This window comes from Numenius arquata, chromosome 7 (assembly GCF_964106895.1).
Source record: "Numenius arquata chromosome 7, bNumArq3.hap1.1, whole genome shotgun sequence".
Taxonomy (NCBI): Eukaryota; Metazoa; Chordata; class Aves; order Charadriiformes; family Scolopacidae; genus Numenius; species Numenius arquata.
The window spans coordinates 34,629,862-34,643,889 of NC_133582.1; the positions used below are offsets into that span (position 1 = coordinate 34,629,862).

Here is a 14,028-nt window from a genome sequence, read left to right on the forward strand (position 1 = left end):
CTGATGGGGGGACACAGTAACGCCTGGGGCAGCTGAGTGAGAGCAGACACACACGTCCTGGAGGCTGGTGCCTCCTCAGCAAGTCTCATCTTTCCTGAGGTCATGCAAGGCTACCTGTTTATTTCACTGCACAGTTCTGAAATTGAAGACTTTCCTGATCTCTTTGGACTTCAGTTTAGTGAGGTCATGCTGGTCTCCCTCTATTTTGAGGTCATTCGCTTGTGGAGGATAGAAAGGTAAACTCCATTACTGAATTTTGTAGACATTACCCCAGTAAAGATAAAAGCACTGGAATCTTTTATAGCTCCTCCAAGGAGCTGTTAGGAGAAGCAGAAGCCTTGAAAGAATTTCCCCCTTGTCCCTAGTATTACAGAAAAATGATAATGAAAAATTCCTTAGAAATACCAACATTTTGTGATGTGTCCTTCAGAGCCCAATTGACTTGGTGCTTAGAAGTTAGAATCCAGCATGAGCCGTACTGGAGGACTGTTTATAAACCTTAACGTACCCTGTTATTAGACCTCTTATACATTCTATGTAGTTTGCAGTATTAACTTCCATTATAACTAATAGCACTGTAAAATCACAGCTTGACAAACAAAAGCCACCCTGTTATTTTCAAACAAATGACAGATATGGTCATTGCAAAAATTTTGTTGAGTTGCATGATTCTCAAGTAGTTTTATAAGGAAAGACTTAATAATGGGACATGCTTGATCATCATGTTCGTTTTATTTACTGCTTTTGCTTTTCATTTTTATTTGGATCTGTCCCACTTATCTGAAAAGAGTTCACCGGAATCTGGTGAAACATGATTCTTTCTTCTGCTAAGAGTTGTTTTGGAAAAAGGTAAAAGGTTTGCAATTCATTTTTCCTCGGGCTGTTCCGTCTTAGCTCTTTCAGTTGACTTAAGAGTCATACTGGATCACATAATCCAGTATTTGATTCGGTTAGTCTAGATCTTGGGAATCTCATGTTCCAGGTATTTTGTTGAATTTGTTTTGGTTTTCTGGTAACAAGAATTGGGGAAGCTCTACAACTAAAATGGCTATGCTAACAGAACTCTGTAACAAGTAACTTTTTAAACAACTACTGAAAATAAAGGATGTACTCATGCTTTACCTGTGCTCCAGAAAAAGTTTTGCAGTAGGCTGGTAACTGAGTTAATAACTCCTTATCTGACTGTCATGGTTTAATATTGGAGCTGGACATCTCATGGCACAATGGGGTGTCTCCTATTAAATAAGTAGGCCTAGGGGGGATCTGCTACTTACAAGGAGATTTCTTAATAGGGAAAGCATTTCCTTTTCCAAGAGGCATCCAAACCAAGAGAGACAGAAGGCTTCAGCTTTGCACTGCCAAGATGGCTATTCTTTGGAAAGCAGCTCTGGTACAAGCAGAAGTACTAACCTTCTGGATTGCAAAGGTCCTGAAACCTGCCTTGCTTTGAGAAATCCTCGTGAAGGATAGCAATTAACAACAGGAAAGCACCTGATATGAGTCCAAAAGAATGATTCCTCTCAGATCAAATGTTGGGCTCCTGCTAGCCTCAAGCAAAGTCCACCACAGGGGCAGTGCCTCTTCAGATACTTCAGAATTGCGACTGCAGGTGCCGCTCATGACCCACTTGTGATGTGCCAAGCTTGAAAGAGTGGAAACTCTTAACAGCATTCACTGTCCACAGAGAATAGGATACAGACAAAACCCACACTGTTCCAGAAAGCACCTTCTTCCTTGTACTGCCCCGCTCCTCCATGGCAGTACTGTCAAAGAGTAGCACATCAGGATAAGGAATCGGAAAGAAACCATTCAGACTCACTATTTCAAAGCCCAAAAGGTACTTTTCAACAAACGGAGATCAGAATTTACTATTTGCAAAGATTTTGCTCTGTCCTGTTGGTATCTCAGTATTTAAAAGAACACACAAAACATCTGGCTTTGGTCAGTAAAGTGTCCATTTAATAAATTCCTTAGCCACATTTCCCACCCTTTCCTCCCACCCTAAAATTTCAATTCACACTTAAGCAGCAGATGACATATAAATTGATGGTGTACAACTGAAGATTTTAAATCTGCACTCTTAATACTAAGAGTATCAGGGGCTAGTATTTGACAAAATTACCTAGAACTCAGATGTGTCCATGCAAAAAAGCAGATTTTTATATACAGTCTCTATTTTTCTTCTTAAAAAATTTAAATATTTTACAAAAAAGTAATTTCAAAATGTATAAAGTTTAGTCAATACCCAAATGTATCTTAAAATAAAACATCTGATTTCAAAGGTTATTTCAACAACGAAGTCTAAATTGCACCAGATAAAAGGCACTTGTGCTGTGTGATGTCTTGAGCAAATATATGTTAGTTTATAATACAGTAATACAGTGTCTTCTTGAATTCATGCAGTTGTCTCTGAGCATCAAGCATTATTAAAGCAGCCAAAAGAGATCGTAAGTAAACTTGATTCCACAGTTGTGAAAACATTTTCTATCGTTAAGTCGAGCATGCAGCATTGTGCTCCAGCTCCGACTCTAGAATCAAACACTACAGAAAAATTGCTGTCATTCGTGTGGGAATTCAAACTAAATTTCATTCTCTCATAAGTTACAAAGTGAAGTATGCCATTTAATTATGAAACTAAAACGCCAATGAACAGCTCAGTGTTCAAATAGTTTGTGCCAATGAAAGCCTGTATTTAAAAACAAGCCAGGGGCTAGTTATTCAAGGAGCAGTGCATCATATTTTCAATTTCCATTTCACTGTTGAGATAAAAGTGCAGTCCTATTTGCTTTCATCTTCTCCAGCCTTTTCATTAAGTGGCTGTTGGTCATCTCCATCTCTTCTATCTTATCCAGTGCTGTTCTTAACTATAAAATAAAAGCAAAAGTTACAATTACTTTAAGTTTACTTGGACTTTCTGCTGTTGTTAAGCTTTGACAGAGGAAATTAAATCAGGAATACAAGTACTATATGCTTTAATAAGAGTGCCACCTAAGTTAAGACACAACACTTTATTACTGGAGTCTGATGAACTGGAACTCAACTATTAAAAAAAAAAAAAAATAACCGGGAAGCAATTGAAACATGAAACATGTACTCATTCCAAAAGATCTAGGTGCCGGCAACTTCCTATTTAAACATGCTATTTAAAGCTAAAGTCCTCTCAACTATTGTTAACTGCTGATGGATATATGTTCCCGTGGGTAGCAGGCACATCACACTAGTCATGCAGTAGCTCTTAAGCAAGCATGATCAACAGCTCAGTTAAATACAGCTTCTTCCCAGCTCCTTATGAGGTGCATGCTGGAAACTTCCCAGGCTGGCACTTGAAATAGGGAGCATTCAACTCCACAGTAATTTTTATGGAGAGATTAGTTTGAAATAGTACAAGTTATCACTTCCATTAGAAAATACAACTCGAGATCTTTCCTTTCAAGTAGTGCATTGAACTGTAATTAGTATTACTTTTATGTGCTACAGTTATCTTCCAAATGCAACGCTGAGGCCTCCACAAAAAGCACTTGAAAACTGCAACCAAAGATTACAAAAAAAAGCAGAGCTTGGAGGCAGAAGACAGTACAGTTCAAGACTAAAAGCATAAAGCTGAAAAGGAAATCAAGTCAATTACCTCTCGCTGAAGCTTCCTCTTTTCAGCTTTGAGTTCATCTTCTACTTTTTCTGCATTTTCTGCTGCACTTTTATACCTTGCAACCTGCCCCTCAAGTCGTCCGATCTGCAAACCCAAACAAGAAGAGGAACAATTACTCAGGTGTTCTACCCTGAGCTCACCTTCCACCAGCTGTTCTTTCCTTTCTGAAAAGCCACTGTAACACACCGCATCCCGAGAATTATCTATAGTGTCTCTCCCTCTGGAAAGAGGAGGTATAACTGTGTTAGCAGCAGTCATAATTGCGAAGAGAGTGTTTAAAAGAACTAATAATAAAATAAATTGCAGGCAGAAGAAAAAATAATCAGGAATCAGAGAACACATGAGATTAAAAACAAAAGTTGAAAAGTAGAGACCATATGAAAAGGAGCAAAGTAGAAAGGAGATTGTACCTGTTACCAAGACATCGCGTAAGAGGTCTTTAGCTCAAGCACAGAGTTCGGCAGTAACAGGGGGGCTCAAGACAAGTCCTGGCTGCAATCTGCAGGTGTTAAAGCCCACTTGCTGGATTGTTACATTATCATTCCCTGCTACCCCCAAATCCATAGGATGGGCTAGTAGCTTGCTGCTGTGCAACAGAGACCAACTGTGCATCTCTGATTCAAATGATAATCCTTTATGTGATTTTTAGGTGATCTACAGAGATGCTGAACTATAATGTTACTGACTTACAATCACAAAGTGCGAGTAAATCAGTGAGATAGATAGATATATATATATTGAATTGAATTTCAGAGAGTAAACTATGTACCTTCCACAGTCTATACAACTTTCTTACAAGTAATTAAGCTACATAAACTGATTTTCTTTAACTAGTAGCTTCAGTTCCTTTTTATATTCTGCTGTACATTCACATCTTAGTACATTAACTCCACACTATTTTCTCCTGTGGTTACAATATGCACAGGTATTGAATTGCAGGAAATATGAAAAAACACAAATGCAGTGCCATTCCGTGCAAAATAAAGAACAAACAGTAAATCAAATGATGAAATATGTTTGCATAGCTTTTGTTGAAAAAAGTGTGTAGAGCAAGTGTAATGATAACAATAAATATGAAGACAGACACACTTACATTTTGTTCCAAGGTAGTTATATCTTGTTCAGCTTTCGAAAGCTTAAATTTGTATTCACTAATTTGTCTGTTGGCATCTCCTAGACAAAAATTGATATGAATATATTACTCAAAGCAACTCTCTAAACTGGCAGTTTCCCTTTTAATGAAAATTCATTATAAAGACCATTTTATTGAGAAGCCCGTATCCAGGATTATAAAGCGGTAAACGTTCTTTCAGAAATTTTTTAAGAGTATGAAAAGGAAATAATTTTCCTGTTATTTAGAGAACACAAATACTGTCTCTTTAAGAGTGCATTAAATCTCAGATGTATAAATGAGATACACACCTTTTAAAACACCTATTTACATCAGCAAACATCTCTCAAAAAAAGAGGATCAACACAATAAGCAATACACACTGCAAAATGGGTCAAATCACAACAGACAGAATACCAGCAGCATTTAGCATAGACATCTGTAATAAGATGTGAATAATAAGGAACACAAGGCTTGAACCTGCCTGAAAAACTCTAAGGAGTTTTGCACATTATTTTGGTGTTGGATTTTAGCTCTGACATTGCCGGTGCTCTGTGTGTGTTCAATGCAACAAGCATATTAAATGACCATCTATCAAATAAGTAAAGTTTTCAGCTGAAGAAATAGCTTGCTTGCACTGGAAAGTAGTTTAGTGCTTCTATGAAGCAACACTGAATATTGTGTTAAACCTTAACTTTTGTTTTTTATGTTTTGCTTCAGAGTATAATAGTCTTTTAGATTTAAGTTTCTATATCAATGGTTCAACAAAATTAAAAAAAAAATCAGGTAGAATGTATTAACAAAATATCTCAGCAAAATTCTATCATCTAAAAATTGAAGTTATTCAAGTAGTGGCACCCATTCTAGGCAAGGTCATCAACTGAAAAAATAACTTCCCAGAATGTTGTATTCAACACTGAAAGAGGCAGATTTTTAAACTAGCTGCTCAGGGATATATTCATTCACAATACTACTACTGCACAGCAATGTAGGAAAAGGAGTTGGAAGAGTCCGTTTCCTCCCCCCAGTAAGAATATACTTTTGAACAGTAACCATATACCTACTCTGCATTTCAATTAGCTGCAGGTCCGAACCATTCTCTAAGTCTATGGTATCTGGGTTCATGCCATCGCTTTTAGAATATTTCTGTCGTTCTTCTTCCAACTGCATCTTCAGTTTTCTAACCTGAAAAAGAAGTGTTCATTTGGGAAAAAGGAGACTTCCAGGAGTTCACTAGTTGTGTATCTAAATGTTCAATGGGAAAAAGTCAAAGCATTGCTGAGGTGCCAGTGGCTGAGACTGTTCTGTAAGCGGGAGCAGCAGAGCCATGCCGGGGAGGCAGGAGAGCCAGCCCCCATCCCCTCTATTCCTCAGCTACTACTCCAGTGGCTGGAGTTTATGAAAGAAGCAAGAGCTACTTTTTTGAATCTCTTGTCAAAATATTGCCCTACAGCTTAGTGGTATGGGAGTTATACTTGCAAAACTCCAATTCACGATATAAATCAAATACTTTAACAGTAACAGTGATTTTTACTATTATATGGTGATAAATATGCATATACTTTTTATATATGTATATTTGTTTACTTATTTTTAATAGCCTTGATTCAATACTAGAATTTATTGGCATTCTAAACCAAGTATCTATACTAAAATTAAGGTATATTCTCAGCAAAATCAAGTGTTGATAACACCACTTTAATTTTTCAATGTGTTCAACTGGAGCACAAAAACTATGGCATCCTTAATAATTGTTCAATGGCTGTATCTTTTCTTGAGTCCTCTCTTCTCAATACTGAACTCTATTAAAGTACAACTCCTTTGATAATATTAATTTTCTAGGTGAGTAACTGAAATGATCAAAGAAACAGTACCATTTAGCAATTTGGAAGACAGTGTCAACTGAGCTTATGAGAACGTCATTTTATTGACTTTAGTTTTCCGTGTAAGACAAAAGAAAGAACAGCTTTAAGTACATGCAGTAGAGTCAGCAGCGAGTTAGATTTCAGCTCACCAGTTAGTGAAATGAGGGTTCTTTACCAACCAAAGTCAAAGACACATTGGTAACGGCGCTAGTGAGAGGACCTGATCTTACCTGCCTGGCTACCAGGAACTGAGTATTTTATTTTGCTTTAGTGCTTAAGTACTTGATTAAGCGCCATTGATGCTTAACATTTGTTTATTGCTACTATGTTAATAGTCTGCAAGAGGATACACGAATGTCTATTTCTGAAAAGAATAGCCTATTTTACCTGGGACAATAATTCCTCCTTTTCTCCAGCCAGTTTTCGTAGTCGGACATCTAAAACCGAAGAACCCAATTAAAACCAAAGAAATCTGTAACTAAGAACGTATTTTTTATAACGTTTTGTTAATTTCCAAATAAAATGCTCTTCAAACTGTGAGCATAAAACTTTGAAATCTCACAAATAACAACATACCAGCTTTCAGTTAATAGCAGAAAAAAGGGAAAAATATTTCAATTACACTTTATTACTGTAACAATTTTAAAAGCAAGACCTCTGAGTTTAGTAGTTCTTCAAAGCAAATTAACTGAGAATTTTTTCTTGATATTAAAACATGGCTTTGTCTCAACAGCCATTTCCCACAAAATTTTCTTCTGATTGCATACTTTTTTCCTTTTCTTAGTCTCAAAGATTGCTGTCTCTCCAACAATATGTCTCTTCCCAATACATTTAGAAACTTTGTCAAATGTGATCTCAAACCACAAAAAAAGTTTTCAGGAAAGAACCCGCAGGAAAGTTGCAATATCCCTAGTCCACCAGGAGATCAGTAATGGCTACAAAAGAGTCTGTTGAGGAACATGTGCTAAGATTAGAGCAGCTCCCTTGGAAATCAACTTTTAACAGTAAGTAAGCATAAAGACATCTGTATTTCACTATGATGGAACCACAGCGGAAACACGTATCAATTCTAATATCCATCAAAACTAAAATATGTAACTACGCATATCACAGAATGGTTCGAGTTGGAAGGGACCTTAAAGATCATCAAGTTCCAACCCCCCTGCCATGGGCAGGGACACCTCCCACCAGACCAGGTTGCTCAAAGCCCCATCCAGCCTCCTCTTGAACCCCTCCAGGGATTGGGTTTCCACAACTTCCCTGGTCAACCTGTTCCAGTGTCTCACCACCATCACAGTAAAGAATTTCTTCCTAGTATCTGATCTAAATCTCCCCTCTTTCAGGTTAAAACCATTACCCCTCGTCCTATCACTACACTCCCTGATCAAGAGTCCCTCCCCACCTCTCCTGTAGCCCCCTTCAGGTACTGGAAGGCTGCTATGAGGTCTCCCTGGAGCCTTCTCTTCTCCAGGCTCAACCCCAGCTCTCTCAGCCTGTCCTCATAGGAGAGGTTGCTCCAGCCCTCTGAGCATTTTTGTGGCCCTCCTCTGGATTCATTCCAACAGGTCCATGTCCTTCCGTGCTGAGGACTCCAGAGCTGGACACAGTAGTACTCCAGGTGGGGTCTCACAAGCACAGAGTAGAGGGGCAGAATCACCTCCCTCGACCTGCTGGCCACACTTCTCTTGATGCAGCCCAGGATGCAGTTGGCTTTCTGGGCTGCCAGTAGGCACTGCCAGCTCATGTTGAGCTTCTCATCCACCAACACCCCCAAGTCCTTCTCCTCAGGGCTGCTCTCCAGCCATTCTCCACCCAACCTGTATTTGTGCCTGGGATTGCCACATCCCAGGTGCAGGACCCTGCAGTTGGCTTGGTTGAACTTCATGCAATTTGCACAAGCCCACCTCTCCAGCCTGTCCAGGTCCCTCTAGATGGCATCCCTTCCCTCCAGTGTGTCGACCACGCCACACAGCTTGGTGTCACTGGCAAACTTGCTGAGGGTGCACTCTATCCCACTGTCCATGTCTCCAACAAAGATGTTGAACAGCACTGGTCCACTGGGAACCTCGACCGCTGAGGTACACCACTCGTCACTGGCTTCCACTTGGACATTGAGCCATTGACCACAACCCTTTGAGTGCGGCCATTCAGCCAGTTCCTGATCCACTGAGTGGTCCATCCACCAAATCCATGCCTTTCCAGTTTTGAGACCAGGATGTCATGCGGGACAGTGTCGAACGCTTTGCATAAGTTCAGGGAGATGACATCTGTTCCTCTGCCCTTGTCTACTAAGGCTGTGGCAACATCGTAAAAGGCCACCAAATTTGTCAGGCATGATTTGCCCTTGGTGAAGCCGTGTTGGCTGTCACCAATCACCTCCTTATTTTCCATGTGCCTTAGCAGAGATTCCAGGAGGATCTGCTCCATGATCTTGCCGGGCACAGAGGTGACACTGACCGGCCTGTAGTTCCCCAGGGCTTCCTTTTTGCCCTTTTTGGAAATGGGGCTTATGTTTCCCCTTTTCCAGTCAGTGGGAACTTCACCAGACTGCCACGACTTCTCAAATATAATGGAAAGCAGCCTAGGAACTTCATCCTCCAGGTCCCTCAGGACACGTGGATGGATTTCATCAGGTCCCATGGACTCATGCACCTTCAGGTTCCTTAGATGGTCTCAAACCTAATCTTCTCCTGCAGTGGGCAATTCTTCATTCTCATAGCCCCTGTTTTTGCTTTCTGCAACTTGGGTGGTGTGGTTAGAGCCCTTGCCGGTGAAGACTGAGGCGAAAATGTCATTCAGTACCTCAACCTTCTCCATATCCTGGGTGACCAGGTCTCCTCTTTCCTTCCGGGAGGGCCCACATCTTCCCTTGTCTTGCCTTTATCCGTGATATATCTGTAGAAGTTTTTCTTGTTGTCCTTGATGTCCCTGACCAGATTTAATTCTGTCTGGGCTTCAGCTTGCCTGAGCTGGTTCCTGGCCACTTGGACTCTCTATATTCCACCCAGCCTACCCATCCTTGCTTCCACCGTTTGCAGGCCGCTTTTTTGCTTTTCAGTTTGTCAAGGAGCTCCTTGTTGATCCATGCAGGCCTCCTGGCTTTTTTGCCTGACTACTTCTTTCTTGGGATGCACCGCTCCTGAGCTTGGAGGAGGTGATCCTTGAATACCAACCAGCTGTCTTGGGCCCCTCTCCCCTCCAGTACTTTTTCCCATGTTACCCTGCCAAGCAGGTCCCTCAAGAGGCCAAAGTCTGTTCTCCTGAAGTTCAGGGTAGTGAGATTGCTGCACACCCTCCTTGCTGCCCTGAGGATCTTGAATTCTACCATTTCGTGATCACTGCAGCCAGGGCTACCCTTGAGCCTGACATTCCCCACCAGCCCCTTCTTGTTGGTACGGACAAGGAACAGCATGGCTCCTTTCCTCCTTGGCTCCTCTACCATGTGAAGAAGAAAGTTATCATCGACACATTCCAAGAACTTCCTGGATTTCTTGTGCCCCGCTGTGTTGTCCCTCCAACAGATATTGGGGTGGTTGGAGGGACATATGCATAGAGATATTTCTTTACGTGTTAACTAACAGAGTTTTACTCTGTTCAACTTAAGGATAAAAGCAAGTAAAACCTGTGTCTTTCTGTTGTCTGTGCCATTCCTTTGAATGTCTTTAAATTTTTTTTTTTTTCTCTCTAATGTGATCAAAGACTGCACTTGCTTTAGACTACTAAATGCAGAAGTATATCAAGGAAGGGAAAAGAATATACAATGCATTGCTTTCTATAACAGAAGTTCTTTCACTGATTATACATACTTTCAAAAATTTTTTTTCATGAAACACAACTGAAACCTATACTTTTAGGCAAGGCATTTTCTGAAAAGAATAAAACAGAAATTAGACCAAGAGACCTAATCAGTTACAAACATCCAAGCATACACATTTATTTTTTTACTCAAAAGATGTATCTGTCTTTTTATTCAGCATAAAAAAAAATAATTTAAAAATCAGTATTGAAAGTTGTGTAAACATTTATTCCAGAAGCATCACAGGTATCTTTTTGTGGCTGTAAATCACAACCCACTGTGAACAGGAGGGAAACAAAGACTTCAAACACACTATAAAGTATGTCAGGATATTTTTTACCTAGTGGTCCTTCTCCTGCAGATTCCAAGACTTGAGCAGCTTCCTGCGATACAACCGTTACTGCACCAACCACCGATTCATGGTTTACATCACCATTTGGTGTGCCATCTGGAATTATAACTAATCCATGTTTCTAAAAATAGAAAAGGAAAAAACCTACTCATACATGCTAAAATATAATTGGACAGAAAAGTTTTTAAAAAGATCTTTTCAAGTTGATCAAAACAGTTACAACAAAATATGCCATTTCTCCTATCCTAAGGTCAGGTTTTGAGATTGCAGAAGAATAGTAACCATTCTACCTCTTTTTCATTGACCTTGATTTCATGCCCTGTTCCTGGATTTCTGTTACTGTAAAGTAACTATTACCAACATACCTCTCCTCTCTTCATTGTTTCCTTCAGGTCAGCCAACTCCTCTCTGAGCTCATCTCGCTCATTCTTAATGCAGTCAAAGTAATCTTTGTGTCTTTCTAGGGCCTGGGTTCAGGCAGATAGCAAGAAAAAGAATGGCACAGAGAAAAAGCATATGACAGCAGAGAGATTTTCTACAAATAAATACAGAGCGCTCAATGAAAGTAATTAAAAGGGGTATAAAAACATACATCTCTGATAACTACCTTTTACAAGTCACATATCTAGCCTAATTGCTGCATACTTGTCATGACATAATTTTTTCCCAAGCGAGTGTCAGTAGATTCTATACTAGAATTTTTAGTAAAAAAATTTTTAATTTTTTTTATTTTTAGGTAGGTTTTCATACAGGCACTCTGTGGCCAGAAATAAAAATTGCTGGAACTCAGTTGGCAAAGACCCTAAAACATTACATTCATTGAACTAATTTCTCTACCTTTTATAAGGTATAGAAATAGAAATCTTACTTCATAAAAGACGTTGGATATATAAGCCTGTCATCCACTTACAAATACTAGTTTATTTACTACTTGCTTAAATATTACAACCACCCTTTACTAAAACCAAAGCAGTTTTAGAGGATAAAAAAAAAAAGGCAGGAAACACAAGCAGCACTATTTTATCACAAGAAAGAATTGCAGCTACAAGTGTAATATGGATGTAGATGGGTTTGCCTACCTATGCTGGAGCTGTGTTACCTGTCAGTTAACCGGACATTGTCTCTTGACTGGGCAGCATCCCAGTATTCGACTCAAATTCAATACTGCATGCATTACAAATAATCCTGACCATACAGCAACTGCTAAAGTGTACACGTATTTTGCCAAGAAAATTATCCAACTAAACCCAGTGTCATGCATGCATGTTTAGGAATGGACTGATACGAAGAAAGAAATGAAGGTGTATACCTTTGTATTGCAATTGCTCCACATCACAATTGCAGTATGCCAAATTTTAATAATTATTGATAATCTGTATACTAGAGCAATGTTTTAATTCATGACCCTTAATTTCAACAGAGAAATTTAAATGCTGTTGCACTTGATTAGTATGTAAATTTAACATTTAAAATACAGGTAATTCAACATGTGTGAAAGCATTAGTCGTCTCATCGTAGTTTAAGAATTCATAAAATGTCCTTTTGTTGCCTAACATATACTAGATCTCTGTAACTATGTTATAAAACAGTGTGAAGAATATTAATCATTACATCATTGTGTGTTCCACTTAAAGATAATGTGCACCTTTTCTATTTTTGAAGAACAGCAGCAGAGATGGAGAGGGAAGCAAGTTCACTCACTTGAGAGAATGGACACAAAGGCCCAGACTCACACTGCAGACACTGATCCTCTGTGTGCCTGGCAGTGCCCCAAGATGCTGCTGACCTTCCCAAAACATCCTTTCTACCCTTCCTTCCTATGCACAAGTGCTGGAAATAAAAAAAAAAATTCTGACAGGGAAGGAAGTGAAACTGATATAACCATGTATTTCTACCTGTAGAGAGACTAGTAATCATTATTCAATGCTGAAAAACTTTAGTAAAACTGCTAGTGTTGGTATGCTATGGGGTTATGATACATGACATGGATTTTGTACTAAATCTACTCCTGCAATTCTTCTATTGAGCGGCAGGAGGGAATAAAAATAAAATCAGGACAACCAAGCTCTGCAGGCATGTTTGAACATACTAGTATCGCTACAGTCTGATCACGTGGCAGAAAGCAGACTTGTCTGGGATTCCATTTTCTAAATATTCCAAAAATCTTAACAAAATCTATACAAAACTCAGACATGCCATTGCTAATTTCAAATTGCAAAGCATGTACAATCTGGAGTCACTAAAAAGCAAACAGCTGTATATTTCAGGAATATAACCTGGAAGTTATAGTTCAGTGTCCTCAAATTGATCTAATTTAAGACCAAATACAACTGCAAATTTCAATCACTTTGTAGAGACAGGACAATATAAGAAGGCAGGTGTAAAAGAGACTCATGCTATCTCAAGTTCTGCTTGCCTCCCTTTCTTCCTCTGAGGCAGCACGGGTCTTGCATACATTGCAAAACTAGGTTACAATTCTAGTTATCAACTACTCCGTTGTGAAGCTTCTCAGAGACTGCTGAAGCTGGAATAGAGTAAAAATTAGCAAAATTACTCAGTATTGAGGAGAAAGACTCGAAAACTGAGCTAAGAAAAATATGTAGATATTTTTAGATAACGGAAGTGAGAAAGAAAAGACAGCAGCATTTTTACATTTTAAGGACTAAGAAATTTCAACTCCAAGATGGTATAACAATAAAAACTAGGAAAAATCCAGTTATGGTGTTTACAAAAACACAGAAATTGGCAGGAAAATTTTGGCTAAAGGAAAAAAAATATCTTTCTTGTCAGTTTGGCTGGTAGCCAGTTTTTTGAACATTGGATAGATGATACGCTCTGTATTAACTCTAGCAATGCATTCAAAAAAGAAAAAAAGTGCTTGCACAAAAAAAATTGCACAAACCAGGACAGTCCAGTACACAAAATGTGAAGACTAAGTATGAAAAGAACACAGTTAATTAGAGATAAAAAAATCTTTCAGAATAATGTTTAGAAGAAAACTTAAGAATGTTGAAATATTATTTTATGATGGAAGATAGGATTGCAATATGGATTGAAGTACTGAAACATGAAATAAATATGGACTGAATAAAGGCAGGATAGCAGGGCTTTTTTTAACTGGGCACCACTGGTTAAAAGATAACTTTTCAAAGTCACTTGAACTCCAGCAAATGCAACAATTTTCAAAGAAATCTGCATATGTCAATACTGGTGTAAAATTCATTTAGTCAGAGAGAAATGTCTAGAGTTACTAAAAGG

At 38.9% G+C, this 14,028-nt stretch overlaps 1 protein-coding gene across 4 annotated transcripts in view; it reads right to left on the reverse strand.

The window, feature by feature from the left end:
- Nucleotides 1-1,940: 1,940 nt before the first annotated feature.
- The window catches only part of LRRFIP2 (LRR binding FLII interacting protein 2), a 58,479-nt gene continuing 46,391 nt past the window's right edge, over nt 1,941-14,028 (reverse strand). For all 4 annotated transcript variants that reach the window (XM_074150601.1, XM_074150600.1, XM_074150602.1 and 1 more), the window contains 7 exons: nt 11,136-11,237; nt 10,759-10,891; nt 7,010-7,059; nt 5,822-5,942; nt 4,740-4,819; nt 3,626-3,730; nt 1,941-2,864 (listed from right to left, as the gene is read on the reverse strand). In XM_074150601.1, coding sequence (XP_074006702.1) covers nt 2,754-2,864; nt 3,626-3,730; nt 4,740-4,819; nt 5,822-5,942; nt 7,010-7,059; nt 10,759-10,891; nt 11,136-11,237 — 702 coding nt within the window. In that variant the 3' untranslated portion in view covers nt 1,941-2,753. The remainder of the gene's footprint in view (nt 2,865-3,625; nt 3,731-4,739; nt 4,820-5,821; nt 5,943-7,009; nt 7,060-10,758; nt 10,892-11,135; nt 11,238-14,028) is intronic.